The sequence below is a fragment of the Leucopleurus acutus genome (assembly GCF_964270905.1).
Source record: "Leucopleurus acutus genome assembly, chromosome: 3".
NCBI lineage: Eukaryota > Metazoa > Chordata > Mammalia > Artiodactyla > Delphinidae > Leucopleurus > Leucopleurus acutus.
The window spans coordinates 129,449,897-129,473,731 of record NC_139145.1 but is presented as its reverse complement, the minus strand read 5'-3'; the positions used below and the strand labels follow the sequence as shown (position 1 = coordinate 129,473,731).

The 23,835-nt window shown below is 38.1% G+C and overlaps 1 protein-coding gene across 1 annotated transcript in view; it reads right to left on the bottom strand.

The window, feature by feature from the left end:
- Positions 1 to 23,835, bottom strand: part of PDE4D (phosphodiesterase 4D) — a 1,125,373-nt gene that overhangs the window by 946,174 nt on the left and 155,364 nt on the right. The window contains exon 2 of the mRNA XM_082837394.1: positions 14,034 to 14,263. Within this exon, the coding sequence (XP_082693520.1) occupies positions 14,034 to 14,263 (230 nt within the window). The remainder of the gene's footprint in view (positions 1 to 14,033; positions 14,264 to 23,835) is intronic.

Genomic DNA, 23,835 nt, shown 5'->3' with positions numbered 1-23,835 from the left:
AAGGAATTCATCAAAAGAATTCATCAAAAGAATATAAGAGGGCTTCCCTGGTGGCGCAGTAGTTGAGAATCTGCCTGCTAATGCAGGGGACACGGGTTCGAGCCCTGGTCTGGGAAGATTCCACATGCCACGGAGCAACAAAGCCCGTGCGCCACAACTACTGAGCCTGCGCTCTAGAGCCTGTGCTCCACAACGAGAGGCCACGATAGTGAGTGGCCCCCGCTTGCCACAACTAGAGAAAGCCCTCGCACAGAAACAAACATGCAACACAGCAAAAATAAATTAATTAATTAATAAACTCCTACCCCCCAACATCTTCTTAAAAAAAAAAAAAGAATATAAGAAGCAGACGAGCTGGATCCATTGGAAACAAGGAGTAGCCAGGAGGCCAGGAGGAAACCACACGATCAGTCTGCCTAGGATGCTGCTGCTCACCAGCTGGGCACCATCAGCCCCGGTCACAGTGTCAGCAGCCACAACCTCCATGCCACTAACATTTAGTGGTGTCACATGTGATGGCGGGTCTGAGCCACCCCCTCAAGATTCAAAGTCCTGGCTGGGAGCATCAGATTTACCACATTGAGCTCTACCTGCTTCAGAGAGGTGCGCAGAGGGGGATATCTGTCCCCTCTAGCTTCCCAGGTGGAAGGCTGGGCTCTCTTTCCTACCACACTGAGACCCCTTCAAAACAGAAGATGCCAACCAACCAAACCAGTTTTCCACTCTAGGATCTTACCTTCCTTGAGCTCTCATCCCTTGACTATCCCCAGAGTTATATTCTCAAACAATGAGGTGACAATAGCATAAATTTAAAAAGAGGGTACAGAGCACCTGTCTTTTTGCAATGTCTGGCTGAATGAGTATCAAGCCTAGTATCTTAGTCCATTAAGGCTGCTGTAACAGAATACCTTAAACTGGGTGGCTTATACGCAATTGAAATTCATTTCTCACAGTTCTCAACTCTGCGAAGTCCAAGGTCAAGGGCTGGCAGATTTAGTGTCTGGTTAATGCCCACTTCCTGGTTCATAGATGGCCTTCTCACCGTGGCTAGGAGTGAAGGGTCTCTGGGGTCTCTTTATAAGGGAACTAATCCTGTTCATGAGTCCTCCTCCCTCATGACCAATCACCTCCCGAAGGCCCCCCTTCCTAATACTATCCACCCACGTGGAGGTTAGGATTTCAACATATGAATTTGGGGGTACATAAATATTCAGACCATAGGACCTAGGCTCACTCATAGACAAGGTGGTAAGAACTAAACCCAAAATACTTTCCTGTCCCAGCGCTAAACAATTATGGGTCAAAGCTTAAGTGCCTGCTTTAGTGCCAAACAAATCCTGGGACCAAGCAAAAATAACTTAGGTACTAGCTCCATGGAATGCTTGCTCTTAAACTGTAAGACTGTAAACAACTAAAAGTTTACTTCTCAAAACTAACAGTTTGCTCATGAAACCTCTTTAAGACCCTCACCTCACTTTAAGACCCCATTAATCCAAAGCTACTAGGACCTTAGATTCTTCTCAATTCCAACCATTTTCCACCTAACAAGACCAGGCTATAAAACTCTATAAATATCCTTTCTGTACTTCTCCCTTCTAAAATATTTCTAAGTTTAAGGGCAGTGTTCTCCTTTATTTCAGTGAGACTAATAGTTTGGCTTGATCAATATGTTCTGCTGGTGATCTTTTTGGGGAGTCTGCTGCCAGCAGAGCCTGGTTACACAAAATGATCAGGAGAACTCGAAAAGTCCAAGTATTCCTCCCCTCATATTTGCCAAAGATTCCTGTTGACTTACATGTGAAAAACAAAATACCATGAATTTTATTTTTATCTCTTCAAAAATATACTCCCAGCGCTTGAAACAGTGTCTATCATATACTAAAGCTCTATAGATGCTTGGATGAATGCAATTGCAGATAAATCATAAATACAATTTTAATGTAATTTACTGATTGGACAAACACATATTTTCATTACTAGAAATTAAGAGGGAAAAAACCCACAATCCTGTTATTCAAAAATATCTATTTATTTTCATATTGCTTTCCAGTTCTTAGACACATGCAGGCATATATTTTGCAGTCTGTAATTTAAACATGGAGATGTACTTATGTATTTTTCTTTTCTTCCCAAAAGTTCCCAAGGTCTTCCACGTTACCATATAGTTATCATAACGATCATCTTAATGACTAGATAATGGTCCATGAATGTGAATTTTCATTATTATGCATTCACTGTTTTGCCACTGCAAAGGATATCTTTCGCTTATAGGGCAGTTTTATAGAAATACTTAAACCTAAAATCATTAGCCCTAACCTCAGCTTTGCCAGTGGACACTGAACAGAACATGCCAGAAATTAAAAACCAAAATAAGAAGGTAAAGATTCTATGTAGTCTTTATTTGTTGTAAAGAACCAACAACAATCTGAAAATCAATCAACCTTTACATTTCTTTTAAGACAAATGAAGCCCTCTCTGTGTGGGTATCTTTGGAGTAGAATTAAAATCCTTTGCTAAGGCATTTATGACATACTCCACAGTTGCTAGTCACAGATACTACTTCAGGTGGTGAGGATTAAAACAAACAAAAATGACCCATAGGAGAGACCAGAATAAAAAAACTGTGTTTGCAGAGGCATTATATCAAGGTTTTTAGTCCCAGGATTTAACCGTGAAACTCTTATCATATAGTTTTGAATTAAAATTAACATGAGCATTGTTTTCTATAAGATAAAGTCCACAAGTAATACATTACACCCAAGTTAAGAAAAAACCATATGCATGTGCCTTTGTGTTCTTTCAGTAGAGTCACATTAGTAGTCTCATTTACAGAAGAAAGTTTTCTACAAATAGAATTTGTCCACATAAAATTCACTTTTATTCTAGATTTTGCTGCTACAACTGGCAGCATGATGAACTGGAACAGTACTTGAATCCCAGAAATAGTATTTAAGAATATTTAAGAAAGTAGAGTTGTTTCAGACAATGATCATTTCTCAGGAAGGAAATTCTCAAAAGAAAAACCCAAACGCTAATTAACACCTAAGGTGTTATTATAGCTGGCAAAATAGCGTTAAATATTTAAAAACACAACAGTTGAAAATAAAAGAATACTCTGACTAAAAAGATAATACACATGAAAAAATCAGATCCTTCCCCATATTCCACAGACTGTAATAAATCTAGGACACAGCTGAGTAGCTTGAGAGATGCAAAATTTCCCACACCAGAAGTTGCTGCTGTTTCCAACAGATGATGAAAGTACTAGGAACCAAAGGCTACCAGTGTAGACCTACTTATCTGGACTAGAATAATCCCTGTCGGCTTTGTAAAAGACTTACTTATTAGGCTACACTTCTGCCAGCCTGAATCTGTCAGAGGACAGCTGGACCAATTCTTGAAAATGTTTTGAAATTCAGCTCTAATTCAGAGAACTACCTGAGATAGATAATTTCTCCTCTGTTCCTTATCCCTCTATTGCTCTATGATTTCTCTTTTCTGTCCAAAGCCCCTCTCTGTTCTTCCAAATTTCTTAGTTAGGTCTTCTGGAACCCTTTTTTTCCTGTGGTAAACAAACTGTCCTTCATCCTCCCCTCCCCTCTGAAGAGTCACCCACATCCTACCTTCCTTCAAACATGGCCCTTTGCTGAGGACATCACGGCCCTGTAGTGAATTGGAGGGGAGGCTGCTCTTGTTCTCAGTGCCCTGGTCCTCTTCCTGAGATGGGGTTGGGGCTCTCCTAATTACTCACATTAACTTACTGGGCATTACTCCTCTGTCCTCTTGCAAAACCTCTCTTTTGGCATCGATGCCAATCAACTCTACTTCATCACTGACTTCTGCCAGTCTCCCTGGTCTCTATGTCTCATTTATTGAAAGCTGCCCACCTTTTTAGCAATTTCACATCTTGATCCCTGCTGCTATCCTGTGTGACTTCAGTGTTGTTGTGGAAGGGTTACCTCATGCCCAGATCTCTCAATTCTTCAACTATTTCTTTCCCACTGCAGTCATTCTCTTCCCTGGACACCCGCTAACATCTTGAAAACCACCTTAAATGACCTAACTTAAATCAGAAGGCCCAAACATCCTATCCTTCAAATATAACCTCCTAACTTTTCAGCTTGTTCAGTTATTCTAATCTCACCACTTTGACATCATAGAGCCCGCTAGAGATCTCAACCCTCTCTATATCTGTACCTTCTCACATTCACTCAGTTCCATACTCAGCTTAGGTGCCACGATTCATCACTTCTTTCACTATCTTTCCAAACTCTCAAATCCCTTTCCCAGTTTTTCTTACCTTGCAACCCCACTTTCCAATTTTGAATCAATTGGACTATTTGCTTTCTCAGTGCCTATACCTTGGGTGCTCAGCACTCCTGGAGAATATTCCAAACCCTCACATATCAGTTACCTGAAAAATTAATAATAATGATTATCAACCATACCTACAACATGGCCTATTGGTCTAGCCACGCTAAACAGTTTTAGTTATCTGAATGCATACATCCCGCTTTCTTTTGTCATTGGACTTTGCTGTTCTCTCTGTCTGACACCATCTCCTTTAGGTCTCAGCTTAGGTGTCAGTTCCTCATAAGCCTATGCTAACTTGCTCCCCTATTATCCTGCATTACTCTGCATGTCCTCAGTCATATATGTGCATTATACCTAACAAATGGGATTGTAGTTGTCTGTTTTCTTGTTTGTGTGCCCAGCTGAATTCTAAACTCTATGAAATAAGAGACTGTGTTGGTCTTGGTGAGCCTCCCATCTCCAGTTCATAGCTCGGTGTGTAGAAAAAATAGACACTTGTTAATGGTTGAATGCATGTGTACATGAATGCATAAATACATAACTGATACATGATGGAGTAGATGAACATTTTCACCAATATAACATGCAGTTATTCTTTTTCATTTATAAAATTTAACTTGATTTTCTAATATGTGTGGAAACATACAACTTTAAGAAATAAAGTTAATTTCAATTAAATAATATTGGAGAAATAAGAAGGTCAGAGTCACATGTTAACAGGGGCACAGAACAGTTAGTGGAGGAGGAAAGAAAGAGAACACTCCTAAAATATATGACTAAAAAATGGAAAAGGTCCAGAGAGTCAATGGTAAAGTATATTTTTGTATTCTAAAATGTGTATTCTAAATCTTATTTGTATATTTTAAATTATATATTTTAAGTTTATTATTTATGTATACTAAAGTTTTGAGTTTCTATGTATAGGTTCCATACAATGAGGGGTGTGTGTGTGTGTGTGTGTGTGTGTGTGTGTGTGTGTGTGTATTTATTATGGCATTAAGCATTAGTCACATTTTTTTAGGAATCATGTTGGAATAAAAATCAGAACACCCTGAGGTAAATCCCATTTGGAAATGTGGGCAAAGGTCTCACCTTTCCCAGGCTCAGAGCCACCAACTTCAGGGTAAATGATGCTAACCCAACAAATAAAGTCAATCCAGGTATGTTAAATAAACGCCATCAAACAACTAAATGGCATACCATTTTGATTGAATTCCACAGATCTGGAATAGGTCTAACAATGCTTAGCTCCACTTAATTCCTTTTAAGTGGATAAAAGATTCTAAATGAGTGAGATAAATTGGTATAGTAAATAACATCTAAATCCTAAGCTGTTAGAAAGAATTCTAACCAACTAGCCAGGATTTTCAGCAAAACCAACAATGACAAAAAAGTGTGTTTAACACAAGAGGTCATATAGTTTTCTCATAGTTCTTTTTCTGTACACGATTTTATTTTAAAGAAATCTTTTTTCCATTTTGTGGTGCTCATTTGTAGGGGGAAAGAGTTTGCTAACTTCATCTTTTCCTGAATTTCAGCTGAATGCATTTTTCTTGTTTTATTCTTCTTGAACTGATACACTTTGTCCAATATGAAGTGGAAATTAATGCATACATTTATGGAGCACATAACAATTAAACAAAGGCCATTCAATCAGAGTGCTTTCACCTACTTTCTTTCCCCACAAACATGATATTGCAAGACAGAAGAACATGACGTTGAAAGAACTGGAAACTCTCCCCAAACACTTCAGTGATTATATAAGGATGGTCAAACAGGGTAGTGTTTGTGGAAAGGCAGCTATCTGAGGAGCTGAAACACGATGATTCTCAGGTGGAAATAATTAAAGTGTTTTTATTCAGCTCTGCACTCTGCCTGCCACAGTATCGTGTTCTTCGATCACTTTTCATGGTAAATTAAATGCTTCACCAGGTTCATTTTTAGAAAATAGGGGATCTCTAACCAATCTATACTATCAAACAAGTAAAGTTGAAATAGAAAAGTATGAAAACAGGGACCAGGTGCTCCGGTGTGCTAAACGCACAAGTCACCACTCCGTTTAGTGTTTTTATGAACATGGGAGCCTGGTGAGATAGAAATCTTTGATTACAAAAGTAAACCCTCCCCAGTACATGTTACTTTACGGACATACAAATAGAGATCAAAATACTGTGGTATGGTATCAGTCCATTTGAGTAACCTTAATTAGGATGCCAGAGAGTACTATGAGAATGAAAAGGCACTACAGTAGTCTGAAAAAGAAATGAGAGTTTGATAATTAACGTATTCTTTATTTTAACCAAATTACCATTTATTGGAAATCTTTTTCATTCATTGGAAATATTTTTACTTTCTGGAAATTTAGGGCATGACAGGTACCATAAAACACTCAGAGTTTCTGTGATGTGTGAGGGAAAACTGTCAGCATTATTTAGTTGTTTATCTTAGATTAGATTCAAGATGTCATTTACCAAGATATTATATAGCAAAGTGTTCCATCACTCTTAAGAGTCTATGTTAATCTTGAAACTCAAAAGTTTCAAAGCAAAGTAAAACTTGATTCAATTAAATAAGAGTAAATGCTATAGAAATGAGTCTTATGATGTTCTGTGAATATTCCGAGAAGTTTTGACAAACACTATACAAATAAATTGCATTTAAAAAAATCAAAGACAAAGGAATCCAGGTGTTTTATTATTTTTTTATATAGCATGTATCTTTACGATTATTGCAAACATTGCCTCCTTATTACTCTGCAATGATTACTTTTAAAACCAAATCCAGCTCAAGAACACCATATTTCTAAAGGGATATTTTATAATCACAGTCATGTGTGCCCATTTTCAATTTCAGAAATCTTTGCCTACTGGGTTATAGATCTGCCACATCGCTTTCAGCACGAACTTCTCAGATAAATATCTTGAAACTTGAGCACATATCCAATATGAAGGTGCAAGTCTCACGGGTTCACCATGAAATATAACTCTTTAGCTTCATAAATCCTTATATCCACAATACTTCAAATTTGAAATGCCCACTGTCAATGCCTTCTTAAGTTAAAAGGATGAAATTTGAAAAATCAAATGTCTGTTTTAACCAAGCTTCTGTTTCTCTTCATTTTATTTTGTTTGGATTTTGATTCAGTACCAAAATGTTGAAAATTAGCTTTTTTATGTTCACACTAAGGCACTGTGTGTACTCAAGAACATTAGATGATGGGCAGCTGATCAAAGAATCCAAAGTCTAACTGGCATCTGGGACCAGCTCCTCTGAGAATGGCACATAACTCAAGGAAATATTTCTGGAAGATTGTTATAATATGAAGCCTTATTTGACTAAAGTAATCCTTCCTCCTATGTTGGGGAGTTGATTTTTTTCCCCAAGTGACCATTTCTTCCTTTAACTTCTTTTCATTTTCTTTTTTTTATAGGACATAGTAATACAAATGCACACAGTGTACTTCTCCAGACAGGTAATGGGGCACTAGTGATGAGAAAGTGTTTGTAATATTCTCCACCCACATGTATCCCTGAATATACATCCATCCAGAGGTGTGTCATCCTGTCACAAGGGGACAACTTACTCCTTGGTTTTTATTTTATTATAGCTGATGCAGCAGTAAAACACAGGTAGAGAGATTTAGCACTATCTCCTGTTACCCTCCCTCTGCTGCCACAATCTCCTACTTGTGTGCAAGAAGCGTTCCATGTGTGGCAAGCTAAACCCTCCTCAGAGTATCTGGGGGGTCCATGGATTACCCAGGGAAAGTAAGCCAGTGCCAGAGTTGACGCCAAGGGGAGCTCCTAATTCCTCCAGAAAATTCTGACCAGGTAACTATGTTGAAGTCAGCAAGGGTTATTATAGAAGTGAAACAAGGAGGAAGTAAGGAATGAAGAGGACCTCTGATCTCATTCCAAACATAACTGAATAATCTTTGAAAGCAGGGCATGTCTGAGGACTGATGCCAAAAGCAAGACCTAGACTTCTTAACACAAATGTGACAGGTCCATAACAATCTTAGCTTTCTGAACCAGGAACAAATTTCTGGTTGCCTCCTAAATCTGCTAGAACACCCATCTTTACCCCAAGAGTTATTAATAGAGGATCTTTGAGGCCAATTTTAACAAGGAAACTGATAAAAACAAACAGGATTTGCTCCAATATTTTTGCAAATAAGTGTAGCAGTAGCAGTAGTGGTTATACAGTAAGTAGCTATAACATGCCAAAAGAGTACCAAGTATTTTATCTTCACAATAAAACCATGAGGTAGGTACTCTCATTATTTTTATTTTTGCCCTTTAGAAATTAGAAACTTGGAGTGGTAAGGAACTTTCCCAAAGTCAGATAGCTCGTAAGTGGTGATGCATGCAAGACTCAAATTCAGACCACCTTATCTGGAGTCCCCACTCTAAACCACTTACTACTCTGCCACTGTCTACCATGACATTGTCTTTTCATTCTCAACTTTTCTGTCTGCCCCCTTAATGCTTGGATGCCCTATTTGCCACCATTCAATATTCAAGGGATCAACTGTTCTTTTCTCTCAGGACAATTGCCCTGCAGGTTAAGTGTCATCCTTGTTACCTCCTTTGCCCTTAGCAAGCTGCCTCCATTTCCCCCTTTCCATTTTCTTCTCCACCCTGCAAACTTCACTCTTTTCCTTTTCACTGTTTTTCCCTGTTATCTGCCCATCCTCATTTCTCTTTTCTCCAGCCTAATTCCACTGCCATCTCACTTATCCTTGTTTCCCTGACCGTTCACTGTGACACTTTTCCCTACACACACGCATTTCAGAGGTTCTTAATATTACCACCATATTAAAAGTAAACAGAAAATAAAATTCAAGCCATGATGTGAGAGAAAATATTCATTTACAATACAGACAAAAAACTCATGTTTAGGATACAGAAAACCCCCAGAAATCAATAAGTTAAAAAAAACTGGATAAATATTTAAATAGGCATAGCACAAAAGAAGATATACAGATAGCCAATAAGCATATTAGAAGGTAAACAATATTTCTACTCATCAGAGTAATGTAAATTAAAACCATAGTAAGATACTGCTACACATTCACTAGAATGGCTAAAATGAAAGGACTGAGAATACTAAGTGTTGATAAGGATGCAGAACAACTGGAACTTCCACGCATTGCTAGTGGGAGGATAAAATAGTACATCACTTTGTAAAATTGTTGGACAGTAGTAAAACTAAATATATGCTTACCTACAACTCAGAAATTGTAGCCCCAGGAATATAACCAAGAGAAATAATTGCATATGTCCACAAAAAGACTTGTATAAAACTGTGCATAGCAACTTTATTCATAATAGTTCCAAACTAGAAATACCCCAAATGGCCACCAATGAAAGCGCATAGATAAATTATGTTATATTCATACAATGGAATACTACACCACAATAAAAAAGAACAAACTATTGATACATACACCAACACTATAAATATCAAAAAACATTTTGAGTGATAGAAGCCATACACAAAGAGTATTTACTATATGATCCCATTTATATGATGTCTAAGAAGAGGGGAAACTAATCTTTAGTGACAGAAGATAGGAAATTACATGGTGATTACATGAGTATACAAATATATAAAATTTATCCAGATGCATACTTAAGATTTATGTATTTTACTGCATGTAAATTATACATATATAAAAAGTTTGTAAGAAAGTAAATGGATAGAAAACTGTTTAGGATAGAAATATAGAAACCTATGACATTCCAAGTCCTTGCCAAGTTCATAACATTTCAAGACATTAATAGATGTCTCTCTTACTTCAGTAAGAGTCAATAAACAGCCACAAAGCCTGCGTCATCCTATCCTATCCTATATGGAAAACTAACTGGTGGGTGAATTCAAGGTTCTGGGCATCCTGGGCCTTACAATTCTGTTTTGTGATCACTGAAAGTTTCAAAATGTTGCTAAATCACAACACACACAAGCTAACACCTTAGGCATACTCAAAGAGAATTGTTAAATAGTGGACATTTGAACACATTCATATTGCCTGGTTAAAACAAATCCAAGTAGAATTGTGAAAGTATTAATTTTAAGAAGTCCTCTTGAACTCAGGCTCTTGACCCAGGCACTTCATGAGGAAGTTAACAGCTGGCATACATAACATTCATTTTTGCCCACCAACATTCCCTTAAGAAACCATATCATGGCTTTCTAAAGGGGTAGCACAAGTCTCTAGACCCACTGTGTAATACTCGACAGAGCAAGTGTCTGATGTGCTGATATCCCAGAAGAAAGAGCAAAAATAAATAAATAAATCCAAAGGGCATGAAAAGTCTTCTTTCTCATCAGAGATTCACAATTGCCAACTAACCTTTAATGATGGGAAATGGGGCTGTAGAAAACCTAGCTAAAATAGTCTAAATTACCCATTAGCCCTTTCCGATAGCTGTGAAGGAATCTTGTATTCTTGGTTAACTGGAATAGCTACAGAATGTCATCCCTAACTTTACCATTTGCTTACCTTCCAAAGCTTAGATAGTCCAGAAAATTATACTTCTGATTTTTACATTTCTCAGATACTCAGTTGACAAATACATATTTTTTAGACCAAATGATCAATTATTTATTCACTTGATTCATTCTTTCTTTCTTTCTTTTTTTTTTACATCCTTATTGGAATATAATTGCTTTACAATGTTGTGTTAGTTTCTGCTGTACAACAAGGTGAATCAGCTATATATCCTTGCCCTCTTAAGCCCCCCTCCCACCCTCCCTATCACACCCCTCTAGGTCATCACAAAGCACTGAGCTGATCTCCCTGTTTTATACAGCAGCTTCCCACTAGCTATCTGTTTTACAGTTGGTGGTGTATATATGTCAATGCTACTCTCTCACTTCGTCCCAGCCTCTCATTCTCTATGTCTGCGTCTCTATTCCTGCCCTGCCACTAGGTTATTTTTGCTTCAAAAGATAATAGGAATCCCTTAAGGACATCCTTAGTCTTTGTTTCTGCCACTCTCATCCATGGTTTCTCCTGGCTGCCTTCTGATACAGACAAGTCACTCTTGTTTCATCTCTCTAAAAGACAAATTCTTTCCTCCAAGATATTGAATAAATTTGTAAATGGTAAGCACTGTTTTGCTTATACTTGAGTCTTAGATCCTTGATTAAAAAGGAAACAAACTCTGAACCAAGTTAAGTACTATCATACAGACAATTCTGAACCTCTAAGTTCTTTGGCACTTGGAGGCTATTTGCTTTTAGCAACACATTCAAATTTAATTAAATAAGCTTAGCTTTTACCTGAGATTTTTAATTATATGCCTTGCCTAACTACACAGAGGCATATTAAATATACTGCATCAGTTTCTTCTAAGGGCACATGATATAACACCAGCTTTGAAAAAGAAATCATGTTTAGCCACCAAATTTTTTGAGGTACCAAAGTTAATTGAATACAACACAGGCTTAAATTAGTTCATTTTAATTTTAATTATAACTATAATCCCTTCTTCCTCAAAGGTAGAGAAAGCAAGATAATGATTGTAAGATAAACCTGCTGTGCAGAAAAGAGTTTATACTAGGCCTGCAACTGTTATCATTAGAAAAGCCTGTTGGAAAGGTGAGCCCTTAGCTGGCATCTGTGAACTTGGATTTCAGGAGGGTTCCCACCGTTCCCTAACTGGTAAGAGTGGCCAACTGCCTAAACTGGTTGTGTAAAAAGTGTGGTTTATGCTGAACAACTGATTTCCTTCTGGGAATCTGGAATTTAGGCACATGCTACGAAGAGGGTGCCCCAGTGACCACCCCCCAGTAAAAATTCTGGGCACTGAATCTATCTTTTATTTTTAATTTTTTTTATTGTGGTAAGAACATTTAACATGAGATCTACTCTCCTGACCAAATTTTAAGTGCATAATACAGTCTTTTCAACTATAGCCACAATGTTGTACAGCAGATCTCGGGAGCTTATTCATTTTGTAATTGAAACTATATGCCCATTGAATAGCAATTCCCCATTTCCCCTACCCCCAGGCCCGGCAACCTCCACTCTACTCTGTTTCTATAAGTTTGACTCTTAAATACCTCATACACACACTGAGTTTTTAATAGGCTTCCCTGGTAGAAGGCATCCCTGGTGAACACACTTCACATGTGTTGTCACAACTCATTACTGGAGGAATTAAGTGCATCTTGTCTGACTCTACTGGGAGAAGGAACTCTTGGATGCTTGTATCTGGTTTCCTCCAGATTTTACCCCATGTGCCTTTCTCTTTGCTGATTTTGCTTTGCATTCTTTTTCTGTAATAAATCCCAGTCACGAATACAACTATTTACTGAATTCTGGGCTCTCCTAGCAAATTAATCAACATAGGGGTGGACTTGGTGACCTCTGACACACCTGGCAGTGAATCCTGTTCTCTACACAGATGAAGTGGTGTTGACGCCGACGAGGGGAAATTGGATTTCTGAGACAGTATTTTTCAAAGCATGCTCAGATCAAACTGCCATATAAAATTCCCACCTGATTTAGTGTGTCTGATCAACAGGTGTACAGTCTTATTTATATACATGGTTCATCCCAAGGAAAAGAAAAAAAACAACCCAAACACATCACATACGTAATTCCTCTTTCCATCGCTTCAAAGTAAGAATTTGTTGTCTTCTTATTTACCTAGTAGTGGTTTCCTCATAACTTTTAATAACATAGGTGCTTTGAACTGGTCTTTAACAATTCAAACAGCTAAATTCACTAGCTTAGATGACAATTACTGCTGAAATTTTTTCTGACCACCACTTTTCTAACAACTTTTAGGAAAATCCAAAAGATACCTCTCTAGACATACATGCCTTGAACTTGGCAGAGAATGAGGGAGCATCACATTTTCAGCATAACAAATTGCTCTGTTCTTGTAATCCTAGTAAATGCTCAAGAGACTGCCTATGTTCCACTGGTTTCCTCCTCTCTTCTTAAAATGCAGCTGAGCTGGCCAAAAAAACAAATAACAGATGTGCCCACTATCCTCACTTTCTTTGACAATATTTGACCTAGTGAATTGCTGTTAAAGAGTAAAAACTCCATTGTAAACAGTAGAAAAAGAATAAAAACATAAATACTCTGCAAAGTAGGAACTAGAAGTATTACATTTGTAATTGGAGGCCTCATTGCATCTGATTCTTTTATACATACTAATGCAGAATAAAACTGCCTTGTGCTGGAAACTGAAACAGTATTCTGGTAAGCAACACCTGAAAATGGCAAAGGCCAAATTACTAGGCTCATGACTATAACTGCATATTTCCTTTAATTCTAATTACAGTACAATCTATTCTTGATTCCAAATTTGCTTTGCATCGATAAACATTGCCTACCATTTCCAGATATGTATGCCTACATGGTAATTTGTCCATTAGTTCTCATTTGTTAAGAAATTTTCTATTAAATTACCTATGACCAAGATCAATTTCCAAGTCTAAGTCCCCTTCTTCAGATACTCATTATCATTCATCAATACCTTTTCAAGTCCTCCTTGTAAAATAATTTCACTAAAACGTCTCCTCCTGCAGAGATTGCAACATTACCTGAGAAAAAAAATCACCCTTCTTTCTTTTGGCTCTAGAAACCCCATTTTCCTTCTGCTCAAATCAAGCAATGAGCCACAAAACTCAAAAGATCCCAGATAACCATCACCATCTAAAATACAAAATGGGGAAATGTCGCCAAGGTCACTCACCCACTGGAGTCCGCGGAAGTGATAGCAATCAGGGGTAGAATCTTCAGGGGGAGGCTGGTTGGCCTTTGAGCGTTCTCCAATTCACTTTTCAAGTCAGCTTGTTCCAACTGTCTAAAGGCGAGAGGGGGAAGCTGGACACTGCGGCAAGAAAGTCTCCGTACAAGATAGGGTTCCATTCCTCGCAAAGGGTCTTCCTCTTCATTAGTGGAATGCAGTGTTTCCTCAGAGGCCTAAGACAAAAGTTCAAGAAAGTTCAGTAATCAACAAAAGTCCCATGATTTATCATTACATGATGGCTTTACACTTTTGGAGAAAGAAACTGAGGGAAAATGATACGTGAAAAATGCTAACTAGAAAGCAATGATATTAACAGAAAAATATTTGGTGAAAAGACTACAACTAACAACTGAAATCTAGAGTTATTTTAAAAATAGTAAAGTTGTTCACCAGTATATTCAGATATGGCTTGGTTGTTAACAGTTAACTGACATTTCCAATAATCTTAGAATTTATGAGTTTTGTGCATGAATTCTATGAAATCAAGAGTAAATCAAAACATTTTTCTACCAAATATGAAATGAATTGTGGAAATTTCATATATATATGTGTGTATATATATATGTATGTATATATATATATATATATATATCTTGACATATTACATACCCATAAATACGTGAAGAAAGAGGAAGAAAATGAGTCCTATTTTTTTTCTTCATAATTAGGACCATATTTGTAACATATTTTCATATGTCACTTGTTACTCAGATATTCTTTACAAAGTTTTATGATAAGACTTTGTGAGGGGAATGAAAAAAAAAAGACATGAACATCTGAGTACCAAGTAGAAATATATTTAAATCACAGCTGAACTTTGTAAATAGAAAATTTAATATTTTGACTCTAGTTGAAAAAATATACTACTACATAAGTAATAATTATTTCCAAGTGGTTGGAAAGTCTAGTCTGGCAACGTTTATTATATGCATATACACAGAATGATAGAGCCACCAAATGTTATCAGATAACACGATGAGTTTTAGAATCCTTGCATTGCCACTTTGCCAGTTGTGTTTGTAGAGTGTTGCTTAATCTAAGTTTTCTGTTTCTTTACCATAAAAATGGAAATAGATCCATCGTCTCTGCAGCACACATTTGTTGGCCAAACCTTTGCTTTTCTATCTCTGTGTGAGTGGCCTTTCTCCCCTCTGAAGTCCCAAACCACTATCCTCCACACCCTGTTTGTTCTTTAGGAGCCAAAGGTGGTGTTTCAGGGAGGGCTTCGGTGAGTGACTCTGTTCTTTGGGTGGGTGGCCAGGCAGGGTCTCTCCCATGGACCAGTGTGTAGGGGAGCAGAATTGGCCACCCTCAACTGTGTCTCTTTGGCATATTGTTTGAAGCGGTTATCTCCTGAGACATGGAAAGGGCTCTGGAAACTAAGTAGGAGTTGCCCTTTCCTAAAAAACCTTTCCATTGGTAAGGGTGACTCCCTGTCAGGATGGAGGATGACCCACCCATTCCCCCCACCACACACAAAAATGGAAATAATATTTACCCACAAGAATTAAATGAGATCATGAATGTAATGTGCATAGCTCATTACCTGTTATGTGATAAGCAGTCACGGCAATTTCCTTTCCTTCTGAGTTGTACAAGTGAAGGAACTAGCCCAGAGAGGCAAAGTACTTTCTCCAAAATTAGCCTGTTGGCTATAAGTTAAAAGTGCATTGACTTTGCAGAGTCCAGACCTAGTTTAGAACCTTTGTTGAACTTCTTACTATACTACCATCTTTGGGCAAGTAACTTAGGCTCACTGAGATTGGTTCTCCACTTGAACACTGAGGATAATAATAATATTTACTTCTCAGGGTCATTGTCTGGATCAGAGATACAAAGTGTATGAAGCACTAATAGATGGCCCACAGTTTGCACTCAACAAAATGGCAGCTATTATTATGATAATCCAGGCTAATTCCCTTTATCTTTTCATGGCACTATACTGCCTTTGATACTTCATTCATCCATATTTTTTTCCAAAAACAGAAAATTTGTCTTTTTCTGATTTATAGCTTGAAAAGTGTGAAAGGACATCCAATGGTGGCTTCTATTCAGCCTTGGGTTTTATTGTCTAATTTCATGGATAAATAGAAACAAAAAAGAAGGCACCCGGAAGGTAAAGAAGACGTCAAAGCTAAACGCAAAGTTTATTTATTTCAGGTCCTAGATATGAAGATCTAGATTCTGAGAATCTGTGCTTTGAGGAATCTACTTGCTTTGTAAAACAACATTAGTAATAATAGTGGCTTTAAAAAGCAGGACATCCTGCCACTTGAGACAACATGCATGGATCTTGAGGGCATTATGCTAAGTGAAGTAAGTCAGACAGTGAAAAATAAACCCTGTATGAGCACACTTATACATGGAATCTAAAGAAAAAAACCCAAACTCATCAGATCAGCTTTGTGGTTATGAGAAGTGGGTGTGGGGGAGGGGAAATTGAATGAAAGGGGTCAAAAGGTACAAGCTTCCAGTTATAAAATAAATAAGTACTAGGGATGTAATATATAGCGTGATGACTACAGTTGACACGGCTGGATGGTATATACGAGAGTTATTAAGAGAGTAAACCCTAAGAGTTCTCATCACAAGGAAAAAAGTATTTTTTCTTTTTTTTTGTATCTACACAAGATGATGAATGGTAACTAAACCTGTGGTCATTATTTTACAATATTTTTAAGTCAAATCATTATGCTGTATACAGTAAACGTATACACTGCTGTATGTCAATTATATCTCAATAAAACTAGAAAATAGGTTTAATAATAATGACTAATAGTTATTGAGTCTTTATCAAGTGCTGGGTTTACTTAGTGAGTGCTGTGCTTTTCATATATCACCTCATTTAATTTTCACTTAAGTCCTCTGGGTTAGGTTCTATTACTTTTCCCATTTCACACATAAAGAAACAGAGACCTTTATCATCACATGCCCTGGTCACACAGCCACGTGGTTAGTAGGGTAACCAACATTCCTGTTTGCCTGGGCCTTTCTGCTTTTAGGACTGCAAGTCCCATGTTCAGGAGAACCCACCAATCCCAAGCAAACTAGGATGACTGATCACCCTACAAGTCAAAATCCAAACCCAAATCTATTTTAGTTAAACCTGAAACTAATAGCTACTCTGTACTACCTCTAACAAGTATGGTCCCTGGCAAGGTGCATACTTCCAGAAAAGAACTGAACACACAGTAATTGACCATAATTTACTATGCCTCACATTTTTAAAAAAATGAACAGAATTGAGCCCTACATAAACAGTGGAAATTAGTTGAGAATCCTTGTTGATTAAGTCAGGAGACAGAGATCTAGGCCTGACTCTGCCACTAATTACTTATGTGGTGTTGAGTCATTTTACCTTTCTGGACTTTAGTTTCCTTAGTCATACAATCAAGAGATTGTACAAAATGAACCTTAAGGCTACTTTCAGCTCTGAAATACTCAGATTTTATAATAGCCAGTGGTAAAATCAGTGCTTAGTGAGATGGCAAATATATATAATAAAGGGAAAACGTGTGCACGTGTACCATTCTTAGCTTTTAGTTTGAGAAAGTGAGCATCTATGTGCTTACAAAGTTCTGTGTGTTCGTTTAAGGACAGAATTGCAAACTACAGCCACACTCTGGGACTGCTAACAGGGCATGATTTGCCTCACGTATTTCTCAAGAGAAGTTAATGAATGACTTAAGTGTGTAGACATCCTTCTTTGGGACAAACGTGGAAAAGAAGAAAAAAAGATGAGTCTAGCAGAGCTAAACACTGAATGTAGCTGGCCAAAGTTAATATCTTTTTATAAAGATAGCATTGTAACTGAAGGAATGCTTTCTATAACCCAGGTCATGTGATAAAAGACTTAAGGTTTGTGACATTCTCTTTTAGATAAAACCACCTCAAGAGGTAACTTCTGAGAGAACAACCTCTATTAAAAATAAAGTGTAGCATTTTTATCTTGATAATAAAAATGATAAAGCTATAGATGTCTATATCCTAACATTCCATTCAAAAACAGCATAACAAGTGGCTTTTAAAAAATTCCATATCAATGTGTATCAATGATATTTTAAAAAGAAACAGAACTTTACCCGGTAGAAGGTGATAGGTTAAATGGCCTTATTTTGGAAAGAAATGTAAAAATGATCACCAGGACAATATGTATTTCATGTTATTGTAGGAAAATGACATTTTTACAAGGGTCGAGGGAAAAGACAGTACTTATAACATCTCTAAGCTGTTATTTCTCAAAAAAGTGATGCTCAAACTTCCTGCGTGAGAATCGCAGAAGGTACTTGCTAAAATTCAGACTCCCAGGCCCTATTCCAGATCTGCCTAATCAGTATCTCTATTATTAGGGCCTGGGAGTCTGAGTAAGTCTCCACTATGGTTCTTATGTATGCTTAAATTTGGGAACTAATGGTTTTGACATTTTAGACATGGTCCAATAAGATGGTCTGGCAAAGACTCAATAACAAAAAGATGTTCACTGCAGCTTATTTATGATAAAGAATAACCAGATATAATCTAATTATTGTACTGAGGGATTGGCTTAATAAATTTTGATACATCATATTATGAAATACTATGAGGCTGTTAAAATAATGCAGAAGAATATGTGATTATGTTCATGACATAATGCCGAGTGGGAAAAACAGATTACAATGTGATCTAATTTTTGTAAAACAACACTAAAACAAAAACAAACACCAAAACATATTATATTTATAGAAAAATTTTAGAAAGATATATCCCAGTTCTCTAAAATGGCTTTCTCTAGGTGATGGTGGTGGTGGTGATTTTCACATTGTTGTTTATTACTAGTTCCTATATTCCCTATAAATTTGTACTATTTTGAGTTTAAAAGTACAATAAAAGTCATAATAAAAAAATGAAACTACATTGAACTTGCTATTGATGGGACTCAAAAATATCTCACATTCAGCTTCAAGATATGCAATATCCAAAGAAAAAAGACACTAAAATATTTGAATGAGTTTAATGCAAACCTGTTAATTTGTAATAAAACAAAATTCTCTTTGGTAACTAACCAACTTACTTGGAATAGTTGACAGAAAAATAACTTGAAAGTAATTGTTTTCACTGTTAGGACAAGTGCCTCCCTGAAATACATACCTAAAGAAAGCAATCCCTCAATGATTAAGAGTTACAACGAATGTGTGAGTGTTAAATATGTTGTTGTTGTTGTTGCTGGAATCATTATTATTGCTGTTTTCTTCAGTCTCCATGAAGGATAGTTAATTAGTTTCTTTGTTCTCTTTTATTTCCCCTCCCAAAATAGATTGCAAGCCACTTAAGCCCTTTAGTGCAGGGACATACATATAACTGGTGATAAATAAATTGCTGTGCTGTTGATAATCTCGGGTTTTTGATATTTGTTTCATATATATGTATAAATATTTTACACATATATATGAAATTTTCTATAGAGAAATTATTTTAAAATATATGTGAATATACATTGGCATTATAGCAGAAAATGTTTCTTTCTGAGCACCAGCTAGACCATATTTCCAGATTCCCTTGCAGATAGATATAGGTACATCAATGGCATTACCTTATATGCAAAGGATTACAGGCTAAGGAAATGTGCCATTTTCCAGCTGTCCCATAAAAACTGTGAGTACAATCCCTCATTTCTCTCCCCCTCTGGAACTCCTTACTGGATACTGAAGATGGTGAAGACAAAAGATGGGAGATATCATGGTTTCTAAGTCACTGTTCAGAGGAGAGCCACTTGAATGCTTAATTTGGGCCACATGAGCCACAAATAATTTTCCATTGTGGAAAAGCACTAAAATTTGGAGTCTCCTTGTTACAGCTAGTGCTGTATTATATATATAATCATATCTCTACTCTTTGAGTTCAAATTATCTTAATTATAACATCATTCTTTTCTGGGTAATTCCTTAATTAGATATTCATTGAGCATCTACTACCTTGAAAATGTGTGTGGGGTGCTAGAAATACAGATGAATTAGACACTTCCTTTTTCCTTAAGTACTCATTATTCATGTGGGGAGAAAGATAAATATAATAGGTCTTCACCAATGTGTGATGAAGAGCTGTAACAGAGGACTTAGGGCTCTTCAGGAGTGCATCAGTAGGATGAACACTTTTGTGAGTGAAAGAGGGTGCTAGCCAGAAGTGACATCAACCAAAGGAGAAAACTACGACTGTCTCAGGCAAACTAAGCGGTATGACTACCTCGTGAATCAGGCATTTCTTTTTGGGTCCTGTCTACTTCTCCAATCAGTTCTGTTTAGTCTCGTTGATGGATCCCCTGTTAACTGTCTCTTGAATCTAGACACTCTCCAACAAGCTATCCTCAACCATTTCTCTTCTCACCCTACACACTACTGGTTTGAAACCTCAGGAGCTTCCCAGGTGAAATCTGAACCTGGCCCCTGTACACGAGGGCAAGGAGAGGCCAAAGAAAGAGGCAGGCCACTCCAGATCAGTAGATGACAGAATTAATAAGGAAGGGAACTTACATACAGGTTTGTCTTGGGCGGCCGCAAGGCAACTAGATCTTGGCACGTGCTGCCAGAATCTGAAAAGGTTATATAGGGGCCTTAACTGGGTTCAGTTATGTATACTGTCCTGATGATCTCAACAACACATTGTTCTCTCAAGCCTGCATCTTCGAAAACTGCTCCTACTAGGAGAATGGTGGGCAGAACATTCCATGGACCAGGGAGGGGGTGAGCAGCTTCTGATTGCCTAGGTCCAGCTCACAGGTCAACTGGTGGTCAAGTTCTCTCAATGACCTCCTTTAACACACCCATGTTGAAAATATTATCCAAGACAATGAATACAAATAAATTCTGCCTTTTTATTTATGACCCCAAGTCAGCTTTCAGCCTTCCAGTTGTAGTGAAATGATTAATTCCTGTATCATTCCATTTGTTAGCCTGGACACATCTAGAAGGAGAGGAGCATGCCATAAGAACTGTTGTACCTCCAGTACTCAGCCAGTGCCTGGGACAATGTATATGTATAGCTGATTCACTTTGTTATAAAGCAGAAACTGACGCACCATTGTAAAGCAATTATACTCCAATAAAGATGTTTAAAACAAAAAACACATGCAAAATAAACCTTGCTGAAGGCATGAATGAAGAAAACAGACAAACTTGACTCCATTTTCTCAACTGTAAGAAATCAGGAAATGGAGAAATAGTATTAGATATTGGTATTACTAGTAATGTTCTGTTTGTAATTACTAATATAAGTTAGGTAGAGGCTGCAGCCCATACGAGGAATTTCTTTTAAAATTTCAGGATTTGAGCCACTCAGATTGCTTTGGTCTATTCCCATGTTTGAAACTTCTTTCAAATATAGATTCATTATGATAAGCATTTTTGCCTAATTTTTTTAAAAACTAATAAAAGATTTCAGGCACTCAGTGCTCCAGAGTACCTATTCTGCACAGAGCATTGTAGAAGTTAGCATGTTAAATACTGCATGAATTTTTAGGAAGAAGACAGAGTAAGCTGAAGATTAGTTTTTATAACTTCCAATGTTACGATCCTTGCTGCTGTCTAATTAGTTTCCTAATTTACTCTGAAAAAGTAGTTTCCCTGGGCCTGAATTTGTAAACAAGACAATTTTTGAAAATTGAACCAACTCTTTAAGAACTAGGGTAAAATTTAATAGGTTATATTGAAATGAAGATTATATTCACAATCTAAAAGAACTATATACAATGGTAGACATTATGTGTATGTATATATATATATATCGTAGACATTGTACGTGTGTGTGTGTGTATATATATATATACATATATTCTGTTATGTCTGAATGAATTGTTCACAATATACTAAAGCAATAATTGAAAATCTGCCTTAAAATTCCTCAGCCTTATGCTAAATATTATCCCCTTATCTCATTACTCATTTTATATATATATATATATATTTTTTTTTTTATCTTAAAATCCAATGCTAAGCTCGCTCAAATAATCTTATAGGAAACTCACAAGTCCAGGCAATAAATATAAATACCTAAGTTCTTTTAATTCAGAAAAGAGCATTCTGAGCACAGGAAGATGGCGGAAGAGTAAGACGTGGAGATCACCTTCCTCCCCACAGATACACCAGAAATACATCTACACGTGGAACAACTCCTACAGAACACCTACTGAACGCTGGCAGAAGACCTCAGACCTCCCAAAAGGCAAGAAACTCCCCACGTACCTGGGTAGGGTAAAAGAAAAAAGGAAAAACAGAGACAAAAGGATAGGGACGTGACCTGCACCAGTGGGAGGGAGCTGTGAAGGAGGAAAAGTATCCAAACATTAGGAAGCCCCTTCGCGGGCGGAGACTGCTGGTGGTGGAGAGGGAAAGCTTCAGAGCTGCGGAGGAGAGCACAGCAACAGGGGTGCGGAGGGCAAAGCGTGGAGATTCCCGCACAGAGGATCTGTGCCGACCAGCACTCACCAGCCCAAGAGGCTTGTCTGCTCACCCGCCGGGGCCGGCGGGTCTGGAAGCTGAGGCTCGGGCTTTGGAGGTCAGATCCCAGGGAGAGGACTGGGGTTGGCGGCATGAACACAACATGCAGGGGGCTAGTGCGCCCTGGCTAGCCGGGAGGGAGCCGGGGAAAAGTTTGGACCTGCCGAAGAGGCAAGAGACTTTTTCTTCCCTCTTTGTTTCCTGGTGCGCGATGAGAGGGGATTAAGAGCGCTGCTTAAAGGAGCTCTAGAGACGGGCGCGAGGCGCGGCTAACAGTGCGGACCCCAGAGACGGGCATGAGACGCTAAGGCTGCTGCTGCCACCACCAAGAAGCCTGTGTGCGAGCACAGGTCACTATCCACACCTCCCTTCCGGGGAGCCTGTGCAGCCCACCACTGCCAGGGTCCCGGGATCCCGGGACAACTTCCCCGGGAGAACGCACGACACGCCTCAGGCTGGTGCAACATCCCGCCGGCCTCTACCGCCACAGGCCCGCCCCGCATCCGCACCCCTCCCTCCCCCCCGGCCTGAGTGAGCCAGAGCCCCTGAGTCAGCTGCTCCTTTAACCCCGTCCTGTCTGAGCGAAGAACAGACGCCCTCCAGCGACCTACACGCAGAGGCGGGGACAAATCCAAAGCTGAGCCCCGGGAGCTGTGCAACCAAAGAAGAGAAAGGGAAATCTCTCCCAGCAGCCTAAGAATCAGCGTATTAAAACTCCACAATCAACCTGATGTACCCTGCATCTGTGGAATACATGAATAGACAACGAATCATCCCAAATTGAGGAGGTGGACTTTGAGAGCAAGATTTATGATTTTTTCCCCTTTTCCTCTTTTTGTGAGGGTGTATGTATGTGTATGCTTCTGATTGAGATTTTGTCTGTATAGCTTTGCTTTCACCATTTGTCCTAGAGTTCTATCCATCTGGTTTTTTCTTAAAAAAAATTTTTTTTATTAATAATTATTTTTTAATAACCTTATTTTATCTTACTTTATTTTATTTTATTTTATCCTCTTTCTTTCTTTCTACTTTTTCTCCCTTTTATTCTGAGCCATGTGGATGAAAGGCTCTTGGTGCTACAGCCAGGAGTCAGTGATGTGCCTCTGAGGTGGGAGAGCCAACTTCAGGACAGTGGTCCACAAGAGACCTCCCAGCTCCACATAATATCAAATGGCAAAAATCTCCCAGAGATCTCCATCTCAACACCAGCACCCAGCTTCACTCAACGATCAGCAAGCTACAGTGCTGGACACCCTATGCCAAAAAACTAGCAAGAC